The 27,938-nt window shown below is 39.8% G+C and overlaps 1 protein-coding gene across 8 annotated transcripts in view; it reads left to right on the top strand.

Annotated features, from left to right (window-relative positions):
- FRMD3 (FERM domain containing 3) overlaps positions 1–27,938 on the top strand; it is a 354,484-nt gene that overhangs the window by 220,891 nt on the left and 105,655 nt on the right. For 7 of the 8 annotated variants that reach the window (XR_012516686.1, XM_039475058.2, XM_039475059.2 and 4 more), the window contains exon 3: positions 7,308–7,350. Coding sequence is in view for 7 of the 8 variants with exons in the window: in XM_039475058.2 (XP_039330992.1) it covers positions 7,308–7,350 (43 nt within the window). In the remaining variant the exon portion in view is untranslated. Of the gene's footprint in view, positions 1–7,307; positions 7,351–27,938 lie in introns of those variants that run through there. The other variant, XM_074395475.1, reaches the window with a different exon arrangement.

The raw sequence follows: 27,938 nt of genomic DNA, 5'->3' as shown, positions 1-27,938 counted from the left end.
GTAATTTATTCTGTAATCATATTCTGAATCGATTTCAACAGAAGCCAAACATTTGAAGATAATGATGTGCTATATTGTTTACTTTTAGATGCATTTTTTTTTTTTTTTTTTAGCAGTGGCCAAATTAAAAATCAGTCTTCTTGGTCACAAATTACCACCTCATACTCACCTTCTTTTTCTTTTTCCACAACCAAGCCAAAATGAGAATATATGAAAGATACACACCATTTGTATGATGAGGTAGAGAAAAATGATCTCTCAAGGCTAAGTGCAGCTTGGCCAACAAAATAAAAAAGAAAGACACATTCATTAGCAATATCCTCATCCTTCAGGTTCACAGAATGTAGATTGTTAGAACAAGGAATCTCAGGAGTTCTAGAATCAGCCTCCCACCATCTCCACCAAGATTACAGATAAGGAAATCAAAACAGAAGGTTTAGGAATCTCTCTGCTTTTCACCTCTTTTGTGTAGCTCATCTTCTTTTCCTTGAAACTGCTCTCAATAAAAATAAATTTGTTCTAAGAATAATCTTGAAATGTGGGCAGGTAGATTGCAATAATTCTGAAAACGTTTAAAAACTGGGATCTTTCACAGGGGCTTTGCAGGTTTCCAGGGTTTAAGCTTAAGGCAAAGGGGATAAACCCCAGGGAAAGGATTTTAAACACCATGGGAGACAGCTTTTGGTGGAGAGTTAGGGAGGCTGTTTTAGGTCTGGTTTGAAGAAGCAGAGCCTGAGATAAAAATTTCTGTTTAAGTGATTTGTTAGGAAGTGTTTCCAGGAAAAGACTTGTAGGAGAGTAGAGGATTAGGTCAGGGAAGGGAAGGAGGCCAAGTGAGTGTGTAATGCTGGGCAAAATCATGAAGAGGGTAATTTGGGCTCAGTTCCATAGGGGAGTTCTGGAATCAGTGTAGGACATGCCTTAGAACTGTCCCATTCAAAGGATGAGGGAGCAGCGGTATTTATACTACCACATCTGATAGTCATTGGTTAAGACCTACCCTGGTTTGTGGAGGTTAAGGTGAGATAAGAAGTTTCAATTCTCTGCCCTGCGGTGGACTCTGGTAAACTGAGGGTAGCCTTCCTAAAAAGCATCAGGCTGCTGAGCCTTGACAGTATCTTCCTGGTACCTTCAGATCATACTAAGGAATGCATCCATTGGTTCATCTTACTCCCCGAGTTCATTTTGTAGAATCAATGATGGGGTCTTAGCTTCCATAGCCTTTGGCATTTTTATTCTAAATGAGAGTTGGGAAAAAGAAGATTTTGGCTACAGTAAATTAGCCACAGATTCAGATATTTCGTTACCAGGTTTTCCTTTCTGCCTCTCTTAGGAATTTCAGTTTCCAGAAAAAAAAAAAAAAGGTAGAAAGAACAGCATATATGCTAAGTGGCAATCAGAAGGAAAAAAGCAAAGCAATACAATAAATTTTCTAAACCTTCTATCTAATTACCAAGCATGCCACATCATGGTGGTTATTTTTTCCCTCAAGTGTAATCCATCTGTACCTCCAATAATAGCAGGAGTTATTGGTGTAGTCCAGACTCCACTTCACTGGCCAACTCATAACTCTAATTGGAAGAATGAGAAAAGAAAGGAGAGAGAGGAAGGAGTTGAAGAGGGAAGCAAAGGGCTAACAGCTGGCATTTCATTTATAAGATAATTAATCTCCTCATGTTGAACAGAAGGGAGAGTGAGTTGGGGAATGGGGGAGGAAGAGAAGGACAAAGTTTGGCTGGGCATGGTGGCTCACACCTGTAATTCCAGCACTGTGGGAGCCCGAGGCAGATGGATCACTTGAGGTCAGAAGTTTGAGACCAGCCTGGCCAACATGATGAAACCCCATCTCTACTAAAAAAAAAAAAAAAGTACAAAAATTATCCGGGCATGGTGGCCTGCACCTGTGGTCCCAGATACTTGGGAGGCTGAGGCGGGAGAATTGCTTGAACCCAGGAGGCAGAGGCTGCAGTGAGCCGAGATCATGCCACTGCACTCCAGCCTGGGCGACAGAGCAAGACTGTCCCAGAAAAAAAAAAAAAAAAAAGGACACAGACTCCTGGAAACTGCCATAACACAAAGTAAGAAGTCTCTTTCATGGAGCGTAAAGGTGGTAACCGCTAGTGCTTATTGAGCCTTCATGCTGCACCAAGCTATATTCTAAGGCCTTCTTCATGAATTAATCCATTTAAACTTCCCCATGATGCCGAAGGTGAGGAAACCAAGGAATTTGCTCAAAGTCCACAGCTTGTCAGTGTTAGGGCTGGGATTTGAATCGAGGCCTGCTGCCTCCTGGGTCTGACCACAGTGTCAACTCTGGGTGCTCAGCTGGGTTTTATATCTGTCTGTTATGTGTAAATTCCTTCAGGCTAATTTATATGAAATCACTTTCATCCTCTGAGTAGACATTAGCTGTCATTTTTTTAAAAAATAGATTTTTAATTATTTGTGTAATGTACTGTGTTAGGCTGTTTTTGCATTGCATAAAGAAATACCTGAGACTGGGTAATTGATAAGAAAACAGGTTTAGTTAGCTCATAGTTCAGAAGGTTTTACAGGAAGCATGGTGCCAGCATCTCCTCCTGGGGAGGCATCAGGGAGCTTACAAAGCAAAGCAAAGGGGGAGCAGGCATCTCACACAGTGGGAGCAGGAGCAGGAGTGGGCGGGGAAGATGCCACACAATTTTAAATGACCAGAGAACTCACTATCGCAAGGACAGCACTAAGAGGAAGGTGCTAAACCATTAATGAGAAATCTGCCCCCATGATCCAATCACTTCCCATCAGGCCACACCTCCAACACTGAGGATTACAGTTCAACATGAGGTTTGGCTGGGGACACACATCCAGACTGTATTATGCACCAATGCATGTCAACAAATTAAAGTTAAAACATCACGGAAAATATTGGAGTCATGGTTTTATTTGGCTAACACTCCTGAACTGGTGTTCCCCCCTCTATTTTCCTCTCCCATTAGTCTTATTTTACTATCATTTTAGATCTTTAAAAATATATTTAGATGCTTATGCTGTATTTTTGAATATATGGTAATGTTCGTACTTTGTATTTAAAAAGAAAATACATTAAATATATGAAAGTAGTTCAAAGCCTCCCAGACTTTCTCAATTAATGGCTCTCTCTTAGTATCTTAGTGATTATTTCATGACCTCCATAGGCCAGGAGAGTACCTAACAGTTTCATCTAATTAGAGTTAGATCCAAACAAGTAGTTATGTCCTAAAAGCTTAGTAGCTATGTAAAACATTATACATATACATTGCAAGAAAAATAGTATTTTCAGTTTGTTCTTAAACAACCACAATTACTTAATAATGGGTGCCTGTTGGGCACCCCTAGGATCATATTGGACACCACCATGCTCATTGCTTTTTGCACACCTATTTTTGTTTCGTACTTGCTTATTATCACAGCAACTGGTAGAAACCAAGCTTTGCAAATATATATATTTGATCCCATATATATTTGACATCAAGAGGAATATAGCACATCCAGTTGTGGTGGCTCACACCTGTAATCCTAGCACTTTGGGAGACTAAGGCAGAAGGATTGCTTGAGCCCAGGCATTTGAGACCAGCCTGTGCAATGTAAGTAGCCCTGCCTCAAAATATATATATATATATGTATATATATGTGTGTATATATATATATATATATACATATATATATATCTCAAAATCTAATGTTGGAACTGAGTACTCCTTCAAGTTCATAATTCACATGGTGCTGACTGATGTCTACTATGGTTGTGTTTCTCTGTGGTGGTTTAGTGTACAATTTGAGAACTAATTGCAGTTATAGTGATAAATTTTGCAGTTTACTTTTCTTTATCCCACAGTGTGCCTTAGATATCTGTCCATGTTACACATAAAGAAAACACTGCTGCAGAATCATCCAGAATATGAACAGACCACAGTCTATGTACCCATTTTCCTGATGATGGCCATTAATGTTATTTCTAATATTTTATAGTTTTATTAATATTGCAGTGAAAATTCTTGTTGGGTACCTCTTTGTTCACATGCTGTGTTGGAGAATAAAGAAATTGCTGGGCCATGTGCCTGTCAGATTTTTTGTTTAACTTTTTTTTTTTCTTTTTTAATTTTTGAGATGAAGTCTTACTCTTGTGGCCCAGGCTGGAGTGCAATGGCATGATCTTGGCTTACTGAAACCTCCACCTCCTGGGTTCAAGTGAGTCTCTTGCCTCAGTCTCCTGAGTAGCTGAGATTACAGGTGCCCGCCACCATGCCTGGTTAATTTTTGTATTTTTAGTAGAGATGGGATTTCACCATGTTGGTCAAGCTGGTGGCAAATTCCTGACCTCAAATGATCTGCCCACCTTGGCCTCCAAAAATGCTGGGATTACAGGCATGAGCCACTGTGCCCTGGCTTTTTAAACTTTTAAGTTAAGGGTACATGTGCAGGTTTATCACATAGGTAAACTTGCATCATAGATGTTTGTTGTACAGGTTATTTCATCATGCAGGTATTAAGCCTAGTTTCCATTAGTTCTTTTGCCTGATCCTCTCTCTCCTCCCACGCTCTACCCTCCAACAGGCCCCAGTGTGTGTTGTTCCCCTCTAGGTGTCCATGTGTTCTCATCATTTAGCTCCCATTTATAAGTGAGAACATATGGTATTGGTATTTGGTTTTCTGTTCCTGTGTTAGTGGTTTAATGAATACTAACAAGTTGAACTTGGCCCTCTTTGAATATATGATTTCCTGTCATTCCTTGAAACATTATTATTGCTGGCTTATTTTTCCTAGTACTCTATACCCGTGACTATCCCTTTGGGGGAGAATAGCTGTCCCGAAAAGGTGTGTAATGATTATGTTGTAGAAGTGGGTAACAGATACACCAGGCCTGAAAGGCAAAGGTAGGTTGTGAATAGGTTAAAAGGAAAAGGATGGTAGAAACTGATCTGAAACTGCAAGGTGTATTTCTTAGGACAACAAAGAGGCCAGTTTAATTAGAGGAAATAGCTTATTTAGGACACAGATGGCAAATACCTTGCAGGCATGCCTCACATGTTTCCTATTCCCTCCGTGGCAGACATCGCCAATCTATAGTGGCATGACAGACAAAGCCAATCCATCATGGCACTCATTCTCTCAGAGCCCGCACCTGGTTTTGAGATCCTTTTGGTATCCTACCCAGCCCTGGTATGGGTACACAAAATGAAACTGACTTTTCACCCCTGGAGTCAGACACACGTTGGAGAAGCAGGTTGAAGTTAGACAAGAAACGGCTGAGGAGTTCAAAGAATGCCAAGCAAGGAGAATTTTGAAAACATATTTATATTTTGGACTTTATTAGCAAAACGACTGGTGATTCTCTTCTGCAAAGCAATAGCAATAAGTATTGATCTCCTGCTGCTATTTGTTTCCTTACTCTAGTTATAAATGTTCCTATTTATTTCTAGAACAGTAATTTAATCACCAGGGGCCTCTTTTATTATTCTCCTCTGTGAAGCACATATATTAAAAGATGTAGTCTACCAATTAAACTGTACCTATTAAATAACAATAACAACAACTGCATCAGCTAACAAGCATTTTATTATTTTCACATCATGCACTGTGTATATTGCATTTGTTAACTTTTAAAATCCTCACAACAGCCCCATGAGGTGGTGTGTGATTACTGTTCCCATTTTATATGTGAGGAAACTGAGACACAGAGAGATAAAGCATCTTGTACCAGGTTTATAGCTAGTAAGTGATATAATCAATGAGTTTTCCACTGTTCAGTTATAACTATGTAACTTCTGATTAGGAGAGAACAAGGGTCCCCAAATGAGTTGATATAATATTAACCAGAAGCAAAAAGACTTGCTTTTTCAGTTTGTCTGTGCAACCTGGTCAGAGGTAAATATGTGCTTTTTTTCGGTTAGACTTTCCATAATGTTGAAACCCTTATAAGAGTCCCATTATTGTTTTTGAAGACTTCAGAGATCTGACAACCTCAGTGGTTTCTAGATTAGAAACCACTAGTTTGATGATTCAGTTTTTAAGCTCCTGAGAAAGTAGGGAGCGTTCACCAAGAAGAATGTACATTTTAGAGCAAGTGATCAGCTGGGAGGCCATGCAGCTGAGAGGCTAAGGGCCCATGCACTAGAATCCTGCTCCATGGCTGGCTTCACTGTTTATTAGCAGAGTGATCTTAGGCAAGCTGTTTAACACCCTGAGCCCCAGGCTTCTCATTTATAAGTGGAGTGGTAGAAAGGACTATATAAGAAAACACATGGAAATGTTTGAATGGCACTTGGCATTTAGTTAAGCACTCAACAAATGCTAGCTCTTATTATGGTTATGTATTTACATCAAAGAATATGGATAATACAGGACCTGAGGTTTACTGGATACACAAAGGGGATGGTGCAAGAGCTCAATGGACGGTAAGTTTGCTCTTCTGGTTTCCTCTCTGGCATCAAGCAGGTGAAGTGCCTCAAGAGGGAGAGATCCCTGACCTCAGGATGGATACCTCAGGATACTCCCTGTATCATCTCTAAACTACAGGTGTATAAAGTGACTCTAACAGACATTCCCTGAGCAGCTTCAGGGACCTCATGGTTAGTGATCTCAAGAGGTGTCCGGCTTTCAGAATGTCAAAGTGATCTTTGTATGGGCTGAGGAGAGGGCCAGCCACCGGGACCAGTGTGGTGCCTACTTCAAATGCCTGTCAGTAACATGGTTCTGAGATCTCCTGGTCTTTTGACTTCTTTGTTTTCTGATAGAGCTGATTTTTCTTCTCAATGACCTCAGGCCTCTGAAAATGAGATATTTAAGATCATTTTCCCATCCCTACTGTAAATGAAGAATTGCCTCTGCATGTGATAGGGAGAATGCCAGCTTGGCCCAATATTCCTTTTAAGGGAATCTGGCCTGAAAGCAGGACTGGATGCTGATGCTGTCTTGGACTGTGACTCTTTGAGGTCATGGATGTCAAATGCTAAAAGTCTTTCACAGAACCATGGAGCTCAAAGAATCACCTAGGAGTCAATTAGGGGTACTGGAACATCCCATTTGAGTGCATATTCTCTCTCTTGTCCCTCTCTCCTGGCAACTGTCTGACTTACATATTACTTGGAAAATGTTGACTCTGTAATTTATATCCTTGTCTGTACTATGATTATCGCCAAGTTGTTTATGTTGGTCTTCAGAGTGTGGAATGCCGAAGAGTATCTATGGAAACTGAGGCTGTATTTTGGAATTCCTTTTAGTTATTAGGTATGCAGTGTATGGTCCAGCAATTTGACCCCTGATCTCTGCTTTTTTTTTTCCCTCCCTAGCACTGGCTTGAACCTAACAAGTCCATCTTCAAGCAAATGAAATGTAAGTGTCAATCTGTGACTTTACTTTTGCTACAATGTGTCAAAAGATAGATACTGTTTCCTGAAATACTTTCTTCTGCCAGGGGAAAACTAGGTAGAAGAAGTGTTGAAGAGGTGTTGGGGGGAGTGGGGGCTTCTCTCTCCCCAGGAGAGCTCTGTATCTTCTCCCCTCTTTTTCTATGACCCTCATCTGCACCAGAAGTCACTATTCCTATAGTCTCCTGGAACTCTCCCCCTCCCCACCATCTTGCCTTCATATTTGATATTTGAACAGGGGCTTTGGAATTGGATGGTTAAATACCTCTTAAATACAATCAACAGGTATCTGGTTCCTTTTGATTATGAGGGTTGCTAGTCAGTAGTTAAGTGTGGGAGGGGGTGCAGTATTAAGGGAGATGGGAGAAGCACATGTGTTTGGAAACTAAAATCTTAACAATGACTTTGCTAAAGACTGTATCATCCTTTTCCATTCCTTGAACTCCCAAAAATGAAATAAAAACATTTTTTTCCTGGGTAATTGTTTTAAATCTCTGGTGTTCTAAACTACTACTTATTCTTCTTCTTTATTTATTATTATTATTATTTTTACCAGTGAGCTTTTGGGGAAATTGGCTTGGGTAACAACATCTTTCTAGTTGTCCACCTGGGACCCGGACCCTATGAGGGTGTTGACTGGTGGTCCTGGGTGACATGATGTTTTGTTCTGGCCTCTCATGCTAGTCTGTAGCCAACCTGCTTTTATTTACAGTTTGGAGGAGAACTTCTGAAATGCACGTTTACTGCCTGCCCCAAATCCATTTATCCCTCCATATCTACTTTCCCAGGGGTCTGAAATGCAGGCGATAAATCACTTTCTCATCAGAGATCCGGTTAGTGCACATTATGTCACTTGTCATCATTCAAGGGACTCTTTCCTTTTTCAAATAGGAAGAAATTATTCTGGGCAGGGTTTTCAGGTGAAAGAAGGAAGAAACTGAACATGGACTACAAACTAGTGGCCAACGTATCTTTTCTTTAACTTTCTTCTTTTTCTCTGCCTCCCTGTCCCTTTCTCCCTCTCTCCTCCCTTCTCATTCCTCCTTCCCTCGTTCCCTTTCTTTTCCTTCTCCTCCCTCTTCCATCCTTCAAGGGAAAACTCTCTCTGGCTAGTGAGCGTTCAGATCGTACAAGTACAGTGGTGGGCATGGGAAGTCCATGGAGGCCAGGCTTCTGGGGCAAGGCTGGAACAGAGTTGGGATGTGTATCCAAACAGAAGTAGTAGGACAGAGGTCCCAGGAGGCTGCATGTGATATGATATGCAGAATAATGAGAATGAGCTAAAATGCCTGAGAAAAAATAGCTGATTCCTAGCTTTTGTGCCTTAACTACAAAATGTTGATATTTTTGTTTATATATTTGAAAATATTTAGACTATTTTCCAGTATATTAAATTGTTCTTAACTTTGATTCTTATTAAATAAATGCCATGTAGTATTTTCCTTTTGTTCTTAAGCCATACCCAGTTTTGAAATAGAAATTTATCTTTAAAGGCATTTCAATATTTAATAGGAGCAAAACTTTAAACTTTGTGAGAAGTTTAAAACTTGTGAGAAATTCAGCATTTAAGAGCATTGTCTCTATAATACAGCAAATCTGAATAACCAACTAAAATGTATAATGACTTTTTTTTTTTTTCCAGACAGAGTCTGGCTCTGTCACCCAGGCTGGAGTGCAGTAGTGCAATCTCGGCTCACTGCAATCTCTGCCTCCCAGGTTCAAGCACTTCTCATGCCTCGGCCTCCTGAGTAGCTGGGACTACAGGTGCACATTGCCATGCCTGCCTAATTTTTATATTTTTGGTAGAGACCGGGTTTCACCATGTTTGCCAGGCTGGTCTCGAACTCCTGACCTTGTGATCTGCCCACCTTGGCCTTCCAAAGTGCTGGGATTACAGGCGTGAGCCACTGCACCCACTCTAAAACACATAATGTTTTGTTAGAATAGTATAAAGATTGGAATTTGTCTACTGGCCAGTTTTAATCTAATTACAAATGAAATATCAATCTGGAAAATAGAATTGTATAAAATTCAGTGTCTGAACCAGACAGGGTGACTCAATGATTCTAGAACTGCAAGGGTCTTACCCATTACCCAATCCCTGTTGTATTGCTGAAGACATTACCGAACAAAAAAACTACATAGTCTTCTCAAGATCACAAACCTAGTTTATTGTGTTGTTGATGATTATGAAGAATTTCTGTGTTCTTGTACATATGCCCTAGAAATATTAACTTCACTCTAAATGAGAAAAATTTTAAACTGAGGCTTTTGTATTATTTATCCAGAGAAACCAAGTTCAACCTCAGGGACTCATCCATGAATTTATCAAAAGGGTCTGGTCACAGAGCCCCAGTGGCTTCCTCCTCTTATGCTCATATCGCCATTCCGTAGGCAATGGCTGCAGAATTCCTTGGAGGACGTGTTTCTCACAGAGGATGAAGGACATTCAGGTCCTTCTCTCTGACCCTACTTAGATCCTTCTAACTATGGATGTTCCCAAGAATGATGTTTCCCAGCATTGGCTGAAGGTCAGCTATCCTAATTAACAAACCTTGTACAAAGACATTATTATTTTTTTTGCTAGTTTAAAAAAATATATCATGCGTATGTTTTTTCAAACAGTTTAGAAAGATTTAAAATGAAGGCAAAAACTATTTCCTTGCTCCTCCCCCTATAGCAAGCTCACCCCAAAGAAATAACAATTGCTAACAATATTTTGTATATCCTTCCAAGAATTTTTATGAATATATACAATCCCCAACATATATGAGTCCTTTGATAAACAGCAATGAGACCAATTTCTATATATTGTTCTTCAATTTGTTATTTTTTTCTCGACTAATTGTAGAAATTTTAAAATATCAGTAATTGATTATTGGCCTGATTTAAAAATGGTTTTCTGAGTTAATTTTATGCATGTATGTTATTTGCTTATTTATTTTGAGACAGAGTCTCACTCTGTTGCCCAGAATGGAGTGCAGTGGTGTGATCTCGGCTCACTGCAACTTCTGCCTCCCTGGTTCAAGCTATTCTCCTGCTTCAGCCTTCCTGAGTAGCTGGGATTACAGGCATGCACCACCACACACAGCTAATTTTTGTATTTTTAGTAGAGACAGGGTTTTGCCATATTGGCTAGGCTGGTCTTGAACTCTTGACCTCAGGTGATTCACCTGCCTCGGCCTCCCAAAGTGCTGGGATTACAGGTGTAATCCCTTAATGTATTTATTAAGGGAGAGAAAGGTGGTTTTGGTGGTTTCTGGTATTTCGCTATTATAAATTATACTGTAATAAACTTTCTGTATACAGTATTGTGTCTTGTAAAAGTACATCTGTGCTAGAAATTTCTAGAAATAAAATAATTAGATCTAAAGATATATACATTTTAAAATTTATTGGTGATAAATATCTAGTCAAGGAGCTTGTAGCCATTTGAATCTAATGACACAAAATGTTGCAAAGAAATCTAATGACACAAATGACAGTCTAACTCCCACAAATGTTACCTGAGAATGCTTGCTTCTACAAAACTTGTTGAAAATAGGAATAATTAAATTTATCTTTCTGGGCAATTTCAAGCTTAGCAAGGAAGAGAAATGTCTGTTTACTTGAAAAACTAATTACACAGTTACTAATTTGGCATACATTTTTACATTAAGATATTTCTTAAATTAAAATCTTATCTCCTCTGAACTTAGAAGAGATGGTAATATTTTGATTTTTGAATTAACATGGTAAAATTGACATTATTTTTGTGTGCCGTTCTGTGGGCCTTTACTCATAGATTTTTATGACCACCACCATGGACAGGATGCCAAACAGGAACAGTGCTCTGGTTTTCATCACACCAAAACCTGCCTGTGCTGTGCCTTTGTGGTGATATCACTGCCTTCTAGCCACTCACAACCACTGGTCTGTTTCATGCCAGTATAGTTTTCTTTTTTAAAAATATAATATAAATGGAATCATATGGGATACAATTTTTGAGATCAGCTTTTAAACTCAGGATAATACCTCTGAAATTCATCTAAGTTACTGTGTTTATCAGTATATAATAGAAGAACACAATGAAAATAGAAGCTAGTCTTTGAAAATATCAAGAAAATTGATGAATTTTTAGCAAAATGGAGGAGAAAAAAAAAAGAGGGAGAAGGCATAAATTACCAATATCAGGAACAAAAGAAGGAACATTACTACAGATCCCACAGAACAACTCTGGGCACATAAATTGACAGCTTAGATGAAATAGATCTCTTCCCCAGAAGTCATGACTTACCAAATCTCACTCCAAATAAACTATATAACTTGAGTAGTCTTATAACTACTAAAGAAATTAGGCTTAAGACCTTTCAGAAAAGAAATCTCCAGCACCCTTGCTGTTACTACCATGCAACCAGCACTTCCCTTTCTCCTACTGAAGGCTTAATTAGGAGCTGCCTCTGGAGTATTTTCTTTAGGAGCTGATGTCTGATTCCAGGTATCTGGGTTCTGTCCAGAGGATACTGAAGGGAAAATTCGTGGTGAATTCACCATAGGTTTAGTGGGGTCCCTTGTACTCTTATCTTCCTTTTCAATCTGCTTGCTGCTATGTACTTTTCAGAGCCCTTTAATAGCTACCGCATGTATTCTGCCTAGCTTTTGTAGCTGCATTCAGTGAGAGAGTTAAGGTGGAGTGCAATTAACCCATTCTACCTGGAACTAGAACTTTAAAATCAAACTTTTAATTATTGCTTGTCTATTAGGTTAAAATGCAGGTGGGCTTCATGACTGGGCAGTGCAGAGGGAATACTCTTCTAATTTCCCTATGCCATTGCCATGTCCCTAGGTACAAATGTGGACTGAGATGTTGATCCATTTTTTTGTTTCTTTAAGAGTACTCAGATAACAGATTGCCTTCAAACAAAGTGTTAACTGAATTGCATATTTTTGAATGTTTGGTTTTGTAGAGTCCTTTTTTTGCATGAAGGAATGTTGCTATGCAACATAACAGTGACTTCTCACTTGGAGCTTTTTTTTTTTTTTTTGGTGACAGAATCTCACTCTGTCACCCAGGCTGGAGTGCAGTGACGTGATTTTGGCTCACTTCACTGCAACCTCTACCTCCTGGATTTAAGTGATTGTTGTGCCTGAGCCTCCTGAGTGGCTGGGATTACAGGCACGTGCCACCACACCCCGCTATCACTTAGAGTTTTTAGCCTTGACTACATAACTGTGGAATGTGGCCTAATGTGTACACATGAAGTGGCACACATCAGGAGGACAGATATTCTGTGTTCTACAGGATCTTTGTAGCTGCTCAAATTATATTAGCATAAACAATTTTTTAAAAGTTACACACTATGACTCAGTTGTGCAGAAATGCAGTATTATTTTCCTATGACTGAATTCAATTTACTTGTGATTTTCTTCTCTCTCTTAGGGCAAAGCGTTTAATCTTGTCACTTCAGGGTAACTCAGGATCTGCTAGTATAGTTTTAGTTTTTGTTTTTTGAGATGGAGTTTCATCTTGTCACCCAGTCTGGAGTACAATGGCACAATCTCAGCTCGTTGCAACCTCTGCCTCCCAAGTTCAAGCAATTTTCCTGCCTCAGCCTCCCAGGTAGCTGAGATTACAGGCTTCCACCACCATGCTCAGATACTTTCTTTGTATTTTTAGTAGAGATAGGTTTCTTCATGTTGGCCAGACTAGTCTTGAACTCCTGAACTCAGGTGATCCCCCCGCCTCAGCCTCCCAAAGTGCTGGGATTACAGGGGAGAGCCACAGTGACCGGCCTAGGATCTGATAGTGTAGAATTTGATCACTTTCAGAAAATTGCTAAGTCAATACATAATTTAAATGTAATCACTTGAAAACTCATATTCCAAATTTGTTTTTCCTTCCACATGAAGAGCTTTCTCCTTTCTTTCCACCCCAGAATGGCATCATGAGGCTGGAGAAACATATGTACCATCTGGATAGTGAGGGTGACCTCTCTCTCATGTACATTCCCTGAGTCTTCCTCAGTATGTCTCAGGCTATTGGCATCTTCCCCCACTGCATCCAGGTGGGATGAAACTGGTTCCACCTGGCCTTTGAGTGAGGCTGGTGTGTGCTGCTGAGGCCAGTGGTTCCTGCCATGGCCTTAGGGTGCAAGTCTCTAGACACTGTCCTCTTGTGGTCCCCACTCTGGGTCTCTTTCTCATTGGCACTCAGCACATCTATATTCACCTCTGGGACAGGCAGAAACTGCTCAGCCTCAAGGAAACTTGTGTATGCTCTCTAAGGCTTCCTCTCTGCTTAAACACACTATGTCACCATTTCTTCAGTGTTCCCAGAGTTCCTCACAGAAGAGTTTCCTGCAACTACCCTGGGGTTCCTTTCATCTTGTCCTCTACACCTCACTCCATCCAGCCAAGCCGATAGTGTTGAGGGATGCTGTGTCCTTCTCAGAGACCCAAATGGTGTCCTATGCTTGGTTTCGTCCTCTCTCAATCTCTCCAGGCTCTCCACATGCCTTCCCTAGCCATGCCCTACCCACCACTAATGCCTTTTCTCTTTGGTTATGAGATCGATATCCTAAAAAATAGCTGCCTTATACACAAGTACCAACTGTTTTTTCAAATGTAATGGGGGAAAAGTGCTATTATTTACAGTAATAAGTAAAAATAAATTTCTTACGAATAAATGTTAACAGAAATGTGCAAGATCTGTGTGACTAAAACTGTGAAATCGTACTGTGGCATTGTTGTAGAGTGGATAAAAAAAGAGCTCAAAAAATGAAGACATCTCGTATTTCAGTTAATATTCTTAAAAAAGTCAATTCTTCAGAAATTAATACATACATTCAATAATTTCAAATTAAAAATTCAGTGAGATTCTTTATAGCATTTGACAGTGTTCCTAAGATTCATTTGCAAAAGAAATATGCTCAGTGCTATCCAATAAATATATAAAAAGGCCACTGGTTGGTCCTTGTTCTGTTAGTAAACCAAGGCATGTGAGCCATAGCAATGAAAGGAGACATAGTTAGAGACACATATAGTAATTAAGATAGAGCCAGAAATGGGAAAATAATCAGTGGAACAGAAAGAAGGCAGTTCCCAGTACCCACACCAATCCATTATTTATGGAATATGGGTTATGGTAAAGATTGTATTTCATATCGGGGCAGATAAATTTTTATTTAAGGCATTTTTTTAAGGCATGATTTTTGGATGGTTGTCTTTCTACTTGGGGGCAGAGGGAAGCTACAGATATTTCTCACACAAGTCACAGGATCAATTCTAGATGTGCTCAAAAGCCTAATATGTTTAGCAATCTATAAACATTTTAGGTAAACATTTAAGAATATGTTTTATAATCATGGGGTAGCCCAGGTCTTACTAAGGAAAATATAAAACCCAGAGACAATGAAGCAAAATCCTGACAAATGTGTGCAAAAGCTAAACTTTTGAACTGGAACACTTTGCTGCACAGAACAGAGTCTTAGTAAATGTTTGTTGAATAAAGGACTGTAAAGCAAATTAAAGCACAGGCAAAATAATGGGAAGAACATTTGCCAAGCATTTAACAAGCAGTAATATGCAGGATGTATTATGCATGGTGCTGCAAACAGCAGACGAAACACTAAATATAAAAATATGCAAAAGACTCAGAAAAGGAATGAAAATAAATGACCAGGAAGCTCACAAACAGATGCTTGATATCATTAGTTACAAAAGAAATGCAAATTAGAATAAAATATTTTTATTTACTATACTGAGAAAATTGTAATTATTGGTAATATCCAGTTGATGAGAATGAGGGTAACACTTCTGGTGAGAGTATGTAAACTGATAAAGCCACTTTAGAGGGTAACCTGGTTGTATCTTTCAAGATTAAAAATGCCTCTGTCTTTTGGTCCAGCAAGTCAATTTCTACAAATCTATCTAGAGCAAAAATTTATTCACACACAGGTATCTATTATGCAACAATGTTCATTACAACATTGCTTACAACATTGAGAAAGCAATTAAAAAGGCCAGAAATTTTGGCAAGGCTAAATTATATATGTATACAAAGTCATTTAAAAAACAGGCAGACATATATTACTGACATGGAAAGATATGTCCATTATTTATTATTTTTAATTAGATATATGGTTGAATTTAAAAATCAGATTAAAATACCACATAAAGAATGATACTTTTATATGAAAACAGAATCTTTTGTCTGACTATATAGTGTACAGAAGAAGGACTGGAAAGGTGTATACTTAATGGTAGTTACCTCTGGGGAAGAGAGTGGACTGTAGAGACATGAGACTTTTGCATCTTAGTATATGTAGTTATGTTACACTCTTATCTTATACCATGAAAATATATTCTTATATCACTTGGTAATAAAAAATAAAATAAACAAAAGGAGAGAAAGCTTTATGCAAAACAAGGAAGGAAGGGAGGAAGGAGGGAAGGAAGGAAGGGAGGAAGGAGAGAGGAAAGAAAGGAGGGAAGAAAGGAAGGAAGGACGGAAGGAAGGAAGGGAGAAGGGAGGAGTGGAAGGAAGGAAGGATGGAGGGAAGGAAGGAAGGATGGAGGGAAGGAAGGAAGGATGGAGGGAAGGAAGGAAGGATGGAGGGAAGGAAGGAAGGATGGAGGGAAGGAAGGAAGGATGGAGGGAAGGAAGGAAGGACAGAAGGAAGGAAGGGAGAAGGGAGGAATGGAAGGAAGGAGGGAAGGAAGGAAGGATGGAAGGAAGGAAGGGAGAAGGGAGGAGTGGAAGGAAGGAGGGAAGGAAGGAAGGATGGAGGGAAGGAAGGAAGGACGGAAGGAAGGAAGGAATCAGGCTGCATACGCATTAAGCATGTTTATAGAAACAGAGACCTAGAAGAAAGAAAGCTCACTTACTCTTCGTTTAAAGCTTGTTTAAAGCTCTCCACTTAATCCTGGCTGGTGCCTGTCTGAGGCCCGATTAGCACAGCAAGGTAGTTAAGATCTTATTCTTGCCTTGTTTACCAGGGACTGTGCTGCTGCCAGGTACCCTGAAGGGGCAGGGGTGTTTGGAAATGGCTCCCGCATACAAGTCAGGGTACCCCAGCCTCTGTATAACACATGCATACAACTCAGCCATAATAGCAGTACTGAGTCAAGTTGTTGCTGGCTGAGGACAATCATTCTCAGAAGTTATGATTGCACTCCCTGGAAACCTGGGATGGCATGGCATTCCTGACTCTGATGGTGATAGTCTAGGTACTTCATGTTTATGTATCATTCCTTAGCTTTCCAGCATCGCCCTTGGGGCTAATCTAACAAATAGCTCTCTTACTAATGAATTATTTTTTTGTGAGTAGAAAATTGAGAATGAGAGAGAGGGAGAGAGAACGAACTACCAAGGACGTTGATTTTGCTCTGGCGTAAAGCCACAGGTCTCATATTCACGAGGCCAACTTGGATGCTTGACTCTCAACTCTATTTGCTCTTCTGTTTTCCCCTTGCTGAGAATGTTAGTTTCTTTGGACATCCATAATAAATTATCACATACTGTTGGCTTAAAACAATAGAAATCTATTTGCTCACTGTTCTGGAACCCAGAAGCCTGAAACCAAGGTGTCAGCAGGGCCACGTTCCCCCCGAGGGCTCTAGGGAAGAATGCTTCCTGCCTCTTCTGGCTTCTGCTGGTTTCCTGCAATCCTTGGCCTGCCTTGGCTTGTAGCTGCCTCACTCCACACTCTGCCTCCATGTTCACATAGTGTCTCCCTGTGTTTCTCTGTGCACCTGTGTCAAAGTCTCATTCTCCTTTCTCTTATGAAGGTATCAGTCAATGGATTTAGGGACCACCCTCACCTAGTATGACTTCATTGTAGTTAAGTAATCAATTACATCTCTAAAGACCCTATTTCCAAATAGAGTTCCATTCTGAGCTTATAGGTGGACATGGGTTTTTTTTTTTTAGACCTCCCATACTCCTCAGCATTTTTCTTTAGTCTCTGGGGGGCTTTCATGCCTTTGCTTTGTGACTTGCTACCTCCAGCAAGTCACAAAGTGTATGTCCCTTTGTGTACATTGCTCTTTTTTGCTGACCTTGGTCACATGCTTTTGACAGTAAAGCTTTGCACAATCCACTGCTTCCAATCCCTGTTATGGCTGCAACCCTGCCTCCAGAGCTAGGGACAGCCTATCCTATCATCCTCATTGGTTTACCCATACTTGTCTCATCATAATCCCCAGCACTGTGTTTGGAAAATTTCTTCACCTGCTCCATGGCTTAGCATAAGAGGTTACACATGTTATTGATTCATAATAAATGCTTTCTGACTAGGATTGAAATACTCTTTTTAGGAACAGGTGGAAGTCCAAATGCCATTTTCTTTACAAAAGAAAGCAAAATGTACAATGCAACACAGCTCATTACATGAATCAAAAAGTACTAAGTCTCCAAGTACTGTGGTTCAGTTTTAGATGCCTTCGTTCTTCACAGTTTTCTTCTTCCCATTGCTTCTTTCCAGGAAGAGCAGCTGTGATTTTTGTTTCAGCCATGGTGGTCCCCAGCCTTGGATGCCTTTTTATCTTACTCTAGAGACAGCTCATTAGGTTGGTCCAGGTGTCTTTTATTGTCCCAAGTTCAACCATTTAATCAAAAGTTTTATATTTGATTCTTCTCCCAGAAAGTTAATGCAATTTGAGCCTATACATGGTTTCTATGTTGTGCTCTTTCTTTGTTTCCCAATATGGAATGAGAGGACAGTAACAATAGCCACAAGAAAAACTCTTAATTTTATAGCATGCAGTTCTAAATGATGTGCACATTTGACAAGCCATGATTGGTAATTTTTGACTTTATACAACGGTTGGTGGCAACACTGACGTCATTTTGATTGGGTGCAGTGGTGTGTGCAGGGTTTCAGGGAGTACCGAGCACTCCTCATTGGAAGGAGGGTAGTGTAACAGAGGTAGTAGAGGAATAAGGAATAGGAGCCTCTCCTTGGGGAAGCTCTTATACCTCTGGGGCAGTACTTGCAGGGGTTTTCTTCTTCCTTCAGGAATGCCCTCATTTTTTCATAAGAGCCCACACACATGACTCAGAACTACACGTGTTGGCAGCATGAGCATCTGAATGATAACCATGATGGGCAAGGTCCCATGCTCAGTATGTGAGTACTAGGGGTGGTTCAAGTGTAGGCCACGTGGGTAGGAAGACTTTGTTCATGTTTCCCTGTGGTGGGCGAGCCTTCATAACGCCTGATTTTTGGATGCAACTTTATAGTATAAAATCTCAATACCAAGTTATATAAGTAGCTGAATTTGGCTGTTACAGTTGTTATTTTTACATATTGCTTTACACCTACCAACATAACTCCAAAGGTCTGGCTAGTTAATACAACATCAGCAGCAAACAGGTCCCTGGGTCTTTGGCTTTCAGTTTCATGTGTTCTTGCTAACTTTTTGGCTAAAATATTCAGGTCAATGCACCCTAGACTTAGGCAGCAAAGCTGCTCTTTAGATGCCAGTCCTGCCAAATATCTCTTCATAGACACACCTTTCTCATGCCCACTTCTTTCTCACACCTCCCTGGGAGATGACAGTGCCCCTTACTTTTTCAACTAAGGTGAAAGGCAAGGTAACATTGAAGGGCTTGACTTTAACCATATTGGTTTCTTCTTCCCTGCACTTGAGAGTAACAATAACTTCCACGCATTCAGTGTGCAGGTCTCAGCAGGCTTCGGGGTGCTCTGTAGGCACGAACACACATCATCCTCATTGTGGTCTCTACGAGGTGTTGCAGGCCACACCTAGTCACCACCTGTGTTTATATGGCTTTTGGTCTAGAAATAGGTTTTACATATTTAAATGGTTGAAAAACATCAAAAGAAATGTAAGATTTTTGTGGCATACAAAAATGATACGAATTCAAACTTCAGTGTTCTATTGGAGCACAGCCGTACACATTTGTTTAATATTGGTGGTGGCTGCTTCTCTACTATGATAACTGGGCGGAGTCATTGAGACAGAAAACTCGAGGCTTCCAAAGTTGAAAATATTTACTCTCTGGCCCTTTACAGAGAAAGTTTGATCCCCTGCTCTCTGTGGTACATTCTATTATTATTCCCATTTTACAGATGAGGAAATGGAGGCAGGGAGTTTTAAGTTTGACTACAGCAATTTGTTCAAATGACAAACCTGAAATAAGAAGTGTTGGACCCCAAAGACTCTTTTCGAGCTTCTCCTGAGCAAGTATAGGCAGGCAGCGAATTCAGAGACCAAGGATTTGTGAGGCAACCACTCAGCATTGCAGTCTCCCCTAAGAGAGTTCTCTGAGTGACTCCAGTCAGTGCCTACGTGTGTGTGGGCATGCCTGTGTGTGTTAGAAGCACAGGAGGAAACTGTAACAAGAGGAAGATGAATTAAACATGATTTAAAAAACCTGTCTCTGCTTTGGAAGCTGGGGAAACACAGTGATTATCATTTCAGTAAGAGTGGGGGAAGGATCGTCACTGTTGATGACGCTGATAGTAACAGTTGTTGTTTAATAATTATAATCATTTTCAAGTAGAAGAGAGCAGTCATGAATGTGGCCTGCACTCTCTGTGGCTGGCGTATTTACACATATTTCTAGAGTCACAGTTGGAGAATGAGTGAGCAATGTTCTGCCCTTTAGGTGTTCAAGCATCATTTTGCATAAGTGCAGAGGGAGTTTGTGCTTTCGAACCATTTCATTTTTGAATGCAGCACAGATGAATCCATTAGCATCACTGTGCATGGCATGTGTACAACAGGAATATAGGGTGCCTTAGGTAGTTCTGCCATACACCAACATCAATCAAGCTGAGAACAAAATCAAGAACTCAATCCCTTTCACAATAGCTGCAAAAAAATAAAATATTAAGAATATACCTAACCAAAGACATAAAAGACCTCTTCAAGGGAAACTACAAAACACTGCTGACAGAAATCATAGAAGAACAAAAACAAATGGAAACATGTCCCATATTCATGGGTGGATAGAATCAATATTGTGAAAATGACCATACTGCCAAAGGCAATCTATAAATTCAATGCAATTCTCATCAAAATGCAGCCATCATTCTTCATAGAACTAGAAAAAACAGTTCTAAAAACCATATGGAACCAAAAAAGAGCTCTCACAGCCAAAGCAAGACTAAGAAAAAAGAACAAATCTGAAGGCATCACATTACCTGACTTCAAAATATACTATAAGGTCATAGTTACTAAAACAGAATGGTACTGGTATAAAAATTGGCACATAGACCAATGGAACAGACTAGAAAACCAAGAAATAAAGCCAAATACTTACAGCCAACTGATCAACAAAGCAAACAAATATGTAAAGTGATGAAAGGACACCCTACTCAATAAATGGTCCTGGGATAATTGGCAAGCCACATGTAGAAGAATGAAACTGGATTCTCATCTCTCATCTTATAAAATAATCCACTCAAGATGGATCAAAAGCTTAAATCTAAGATCCTAAACCATAAAGATTCTAGAGGATAATATTAGATAAGCCCTTCTAGACATTGGCTTAGGCAAAGACTTCATAACCAAAAACACAAAAGCAAATGCAACAAGAACATACATAAATATATGGGAAATAATGAAGCTAAAAACCTTCTGCACAGCAAAAGAAGTAGCAGAGTTACAGATAACCCACAGAGTGGGAGAAAATCTTCACAATCTATACATCTGACAAAGGACTAGTATCCAGAATCTACAAAGAATGCAAACAAAACAAATCAGCAAGAATAAAACAAACAATCCCATCAGAAAGTGGCCTAAGGACATGAATAGACAATTCTAAAAATAAGACATACAAATCAGCAGCAAACATATGAAAAAATGCTCACATCACTAATAACCAAGGAAATGCAAACCAAAATCACAATGTGATATGTTACTCCTGCAAGAATGGCCATAATAAAAAAATAAAAAATAAATATATGTTGGTGTGGGTGTGGTAAAAAAGGAAACACTTCTACACTGTTGGTGGGAATGTAAACTAGTACAACCACCATGGAAAACAGTGTGGAGATTCCTTAAAGAACTAAAACTAAATTTACCATTTGATCCAGTAATTTCACTACTAGGTATCTACCCAGAGGAAAAGAAGTCATTATATGAAAAAGATACTTGCACACACATGTTTATAGAGCACAATTTGCAATTGCAAAAATATGGAACCAGCCCAAACGCCCATTAATGAATAAAGAAAATGTAATATATATATAAATGTATATGTGTGTGTGTGTGTATTTACACACACACACACACACACACACACACACACACACACACACACCATGGGATATTACTCAGCCATAAAAAAGAAAGAATTAATGGCATTTGTAGCAACCTGGATGAAATTGGAGATTATTGTTCTGATTGAGTAACTCAGGAATAAAAAACCAAAGATCACATGTTATCACTCATGTGGGAGCTAAGCTATGATCTAAGCTATAAGGCATAAGAATGATACAATGGACTTTGGGGAGTTGGAAGAAACGGTGGGGGTGGTAAGAGATGACAGACTACACACTGGATACAGTGTACACTGCTTGGGTCATGGGTGCACCAAAATCTCAGCAATCACCAGTAAAGAACTTATTCATGTAACTAAACACCACCTGTTTCCTAAAAAACCTATTGAAATAAAAAAAAGTGTTGCAAAGAAAATTGGAGAAATTTTTTTCTAGCTGTAAAGCAGAATGTATATGAGCAACACTATGAGTTTGTATGTATATTCCTGAAATTATGCTTCTAATTTTCCTGTGATTCTTTATGATGACTGGAGGAAAACACTTTGCATTAAAAAAAAAGGCTGCTAAGTGATGTTTGTCTCTCACAGAATCCTATCTGGTCTTTGAAAGATTTCACTGAGGTTTTTGGTTAGAAATAGAAAGAAAGTCCCTTTTTCCCTTTCACCCAGGATCATGCTCAATTAATTGTTTCCTATCCTCAACTCCATTTCTGGGCAGGGGCTCAATGTGGAGATGAGAAATTCTGTCTCTGCTTTATAAGCAGATGTACCTCTCTCCATGTTCTCATGTTAACAAATCAGCAAAATGATGCTACCCTGTGATCTGCTGATGCAAAAGGGACCACTGAGCTGCCTGGAGGAGATACTTGGCTCCCCAGCCCTTGTCTGGCAGATAACAGTTGTCTGTGAGAGAGGAGCCCTGCTGTTCTCAGTGCAATTACATGCTCCTGGCATTTAAAAGTGGATTTCACATTTTTTTCTTCTCTGCTACTCTGGTGGTATGCTCTGTTTTTAGCACTTACATGGCTGAGTAAATGCTTTTCAGCTATTGAGTTGAGTTCAATTCAGTCTTCCCCATCTCCTCCCTCCCATTTCTCCCTCCCACTTTCCTTCTCTTCTTCTGGTGGGAGTGTTTATCTCAACAAAACAATATCTCACATTTAAATAATGCTCTGTGTTCAAGTGTCAGGAGCCATTTGGATCCACCCAAACACATCTGGAAGGTAGACATGATGGCTGGCACTGTGCCCTCTGCAGAGCAGGAAAGAGAAATTAGGTGGCTTGCTCAAGATCACTGTTGGGCATCCTCTTCAAAACTCAGGGACTCATCCTCTGGAGGATTGGGGGTTTCACCACCCTATGTGCCCTGTCAAGGGTGCTGAAGCCTGAGTACCACATTAGATAGGGACCAGGACATCTTCTCCCATGGGGTGGCCATGCTACCCAGTCTAGTAAAGATGCACAGTGGCTGTTCGTGATGATACTGTCAGGAGAGGGCTCCAATGCAGGCTGTGGGTTTGTGCAGATAGCTCTTTCATCAGACGTTTCCTCACTGATTCTGCGCCAAATGTTTGGCACAGATAAGCTTATTTCTTTACATCATTCCCCTTTCCCTGTAGTTTAAGAGTAAGAACACATGGAAGCTAGATTGCACAGATACTTAGCAGCTTGGAGAAGGGGGTGGTCATCGCTGTACAAGGGGATTCAGGACCTTGGACATGTCCCAGGGAGTAAATGGTGGCTTCCATGTTGCATCTGAGAAGGCTCCTTTTCCAGCAGTCATACGGCCGATGTGGGTGCACGAGTGCTCAAATGCTGGACTTCTTACCCCAAACCGTTGCCACCACGCTTGGGTTAAAGATGACCCCCCCAAACTCTTTGTTCCATGACTTAAAATTTTAAATGATTTGATTTTTGAGTGTTTGTTTTTTTGCAAGGTAGTAAAAAGAATTGCACGTACTTCATGGGTTTGATTGGAGTAGGGATGGGAAGAGGGAGCAGAGTGTCAGTCATCTCTCATTCGTTACATATTCTTGGCTTTATTCTTTCCCAAAGCACATATGACCTTCTAATGTCCTGGTATTTCACATATTTATTTTGATTTTTTAAAATTGTACTTTAGGTTCTGGGGTACATGTGCAGATCATGAAGGATTGTTGCATAGGTACACACATGGCACCCACTGAATGAAGACAGAATTTCCTTTTAACTTTTATTTTAGATTCAAGGGTTACTACGTACAGTTTAATTAGCTGTATATTTTTCATGATGCTGAGGTTTGGGGTATGAATGATCTTGTTACCCAGGTATTACCCAATAATTAGTTTTCCACACTTGCCCACATTACTTTCTTCTTCTAGTAGTCCCCAGTGTCTATTGTTTCCATCTTTACGTCCCTGAGTACTCAGTGTTTAGCTCCCACTTCCAAGTGAGAACATGCAGTGTTTGATTTTCTATTCCTGTGTTAATTTGCTTAGGTAATGGCTTCTAGGTACATCCATGTTGTTGCAAAGGATGTGATTTTCTTCTTTTAATGGCTGCCTAGTATTGCATGATATATACATACCACATTTTCTTTATTCAGTCCACCGCTGATGGGCACTTAGGTTGATTTCATAAGAGAATTTTTGGCCAGGTGCGGTAGCTCACGCTTGTAATCCCAGCACTTTGGGAGGCCGAGGTGGGTGGATCACCTGAAGTCAAGAGTCCGAGACCAGCCTGGCCAATATAGTGAAACACTGTCTCTACTAAAAACACAAAAAATTGGCTGGACATTGTGGTGGGCACCTGTAATCTCAGCTACTCAGGAGGCTGAGGCAGGAGAATTGCTTAAACCTGGGAGGTGAAGGTTGCAGTGAGCCAAGATCGTGCAATTACACTCCAGCCTGGGAAACAAGAGTGAAACTCCATCTTGGGGGAGGGGGGGATATGGAAACTGTGTCTGTTCACAGCTGCTAACATTTGTGTAACAAATTTTGCACAACATATAAAACTATGCCCGTTATCTATAAGATAACAATAGATAATTATTGATTGAATTAATCCTCCCTCTAGAAGTAGCTATTGTAATCAACTCCAGAGTCCCTGAATTTATTCCAGATGTTGAGTGGGAAGAACAGAAGCTGAGAAAAGAGGCTTCAAAATATAAATTCGAGGAATTGCTCTAGTGATCCAGATGGCAAACTTTTCTAGATCCATATTTTGATTCTGTCAGAGGGACAAACGGATGAATGTGATGGCAGGGCCTCAGTGTTCCCCCAGGCATCTGCCTCAAAGCCTGGGGTTTGTCATTTGCCAATTCATTTATCCACACACTCGGAGAATCAACCTTTTATCAATAATCAGCTCTGGGGATAAAAAGCTGAAGAAGATATATTATTCTGTACCCTCATGCATCTTGTCATCCATAACTAGATCAGCATTTTCGGGGAAATTATTTATCTTTTCAGCCTGTTCCAACCTTGTGAAGGAGCATTCTTTAGCAGCACTACTTTATAAAGTAATATAAATTTTGCATCTATTAATAGAACCTTAAACAGCTTTCTTTAGGAAAAAGTTCCCACCCCAGTGGCCTTGCCAGGCCTGGGTGATGAGACTGACCTCCTCATCAGTTCAGGTCCCTGGGGCTACTCCTGGATCACTGTGACAAAAATGAGTGCTCCTTCCAACTTACAGGGAAACTTTTCTTTTATTGGTGACGTGGGTTCCGTGATGTTGGCTAGATGTGAGAAAAACACAGGAGGACATACATGATGGTAGAAGAAAATAGAAAATGTTAAACTTGAAAAGCGCCGCCTCTTGTGTTTTCTGCTGCCGGCTCCCATCCCTTCTCTGATAAGGGGTTCAATAAGTGAGCATATTTTGAGCTACCTTGTATTGATTTCTCCTGTGATCACAACCCAGCAAATGGAGGGAGATGTCAGGAACGTAGTGGCTTGTTCTGTGTGACTTAGCAACAGCAATTATGAAAAGAATTAAGACTGCGGGCCTATTGTAAACTCAGGGTGAATCAACACTGAGAGCAGACTGTTGAAAGGAGGCAACAATTATGTCCAGAATGAGGCTGGCAACCCTGGGGCTCCAGGCTTGAGGAAGCACAGAGCAGACAAGAATCTACTCAGGGCACAGGGACTGGGGAAGGCCGCTCAGAACTGCTTCAAATGGAGAGGACTGGGATGTTTATTTTGGAGAAGACTCAGAAGGACCACAAGTGCCATCTTCAGATGATGGAAGGACTCTTCATGTGGGATAAGCACTAGACCTTCCTGACACTTCAGAGCTTGGAGTGAGGAGAACTGGGTGAGAGGGCTTCCTACACTCAGACATAGTCACGGAGAGCCACTGGGGAGCTGCTCTGGGCCTCGCTGCCTGATCCTTTGGAACAAGTGTGAGTCACTATTTGTAACTGAAGAGCTGCACTGCTTATTGAAGCCCACTTAGGACAGTAAGAAGTTAATGCTATCCAGGTAGAAAAGAAAGGACAGCTCGAATTTGGGGCCATTTTCTGTGATCTTCCTTTTTAAAAATTGCCTCTAGTTAGGTGACTTCATTTTTCTGCTCTCTTTGAAACATTTTCCTATACCCATTGATCCAACAATTCCACTTCTGTGAGTCTATATTATATAAATAAAAATAAAAATACAAGCACTTAGCTATCTATGCACAAGGATGGATTGAGTTTGATGTAGAATAGTTTGAATTGCAAAAATGTGAAAACAACCCAAATGACAATTAAAAGGGAGTAATTGAGTACACTCTGCTGTATTCATAATGCAAAGTATTCTGTAATTAAGTTAGATCTCTCTCTATCCTAGAGGGATGGGCAGGATAGAGAGTTAAGTAAGAAAAGTGAGAGAAACATGCACAGTATGATCTTATTTTATTAAAATAAATTACAAATCCCTCCATTGTGTAAAATAATAGTGTTGGCATATATTTGTGTGAGGATGGCAAAAGGAGTAGAAGACTATAGATGAAAGTTGTTAACATGAGTTAGAGTTTGGGGTGGGATGAAGTTGGGTAGGATCCTGAGACAGATGGGGCAGGATTAGAGACAAAGTGAAGAATGAAGTGGGATGGCTTGTCTGTCTGTCTGTCTGCATGTCTAGCTGTCTATCTACCTACCTACCTACCTACCTACCTACCTACCTACCTACCTACCTTCTATCCATCATCTGTCTATGTATTTTTACATCCATCCATCCATCCGTCATTTCTATCCATCACCTATCTATTTGTCTCTTTATCTATCTGTATTTCTATTTATCTTCGTTGGTGGTACTTAAACACATATTACGTAGAGGACTTTAATAAAAGAGAAAAGAAAGAAAAAAAGAAGAGAAAATTTCTTTTCTCTTATTATACATGTTAATCCTATCTTTGGCTCTGTTGTTCTTCTAAGAATGGTCTCAACCTTTGATTAAAGACAATTCAGCAGTTTGAATATAAGAAAAAGACAATTAGTTTTAATACATTACAGATGGTACTTTAAACAAACTAAAAAGAAATCTGGAAAATGTTTAAAGATAAATTATTTTGAATTATAATTGAACTCCTAGATATCATTAAAGTTGAATGACTTGAGGATCATGTGTATTTTTCTAAGCTTTTTCTTTGCTATGTAGAAGGTATCTATTTTCTCCTAGTGCTTCAGGAAAAAAAAATATTCTTTTCTTAAATCTAGGGAACATAGGATCAGGTTAGGAACTCCTTTCAGTTAAGAATTTTGCAAGTTCTTGGTAGGGGAGTAGGGTGTTGAATGAAAAGAATTCTAGCGTGTGTGTGTGTGTGTGTGTGTGTGTTTGTGTGTATTTGTGTGTTGTGATCAGTTTTTCTCTGCAGAGATCATCAGCAAGATGCTGCTTTTTTTTTATAATTTAGATGCCATCAAATTATTTTTAATAATTGTTTTTCATATTAAATTATTCTCATTACGCATTCATATTCAAGACCCCTATGGTTCTTTCTATGTAAAGGATTTTGTCTTCATCTGGAGTAGCCCAGACAGTGTAGAGATGAATGGCAGTTTAACCCCTACGTATCTTGAAAGAGAAATTCAGGTAAAATAGAATGTTGTTTCATGTTCACATTTGGATGTAGACTGAGGGCTGATCCCAGGTAACTTTACTGATACAGAAGCAAATGAGTGGTATGTCCAATCCATGGAAATAGTAATGCTAACTATCTTATTTACTTGATTTTAAGATGTTCATTTTTTATGTAAACTGAAATCTGAATGCACCTCACTACACTTGTATGCATTTATCAGAGTAATACTGCAAGTCTGTAGTGATCTTATAATTGAAGGTCTTGGAAGCCCTGTA

The sequence above is a fragment of the Saimiri boliviensis genome, chromosome 2 (assembly GCF_048565385.1).
Source record: "Saimiri boliviensis isolate mSaiBol1 chromosome 2, mSaiBol1.pri, whole genome shotgun sequence".
NCBI classification, from domain to species: Eukaryota; Metazoa; Chordata; class Mammalia; order Primates; family Cebidae; genus Saimiri; species Saimiri boliviensis.
This window is presented reverse-complemented; position numbering and strand designations above follow the sequence as displayed.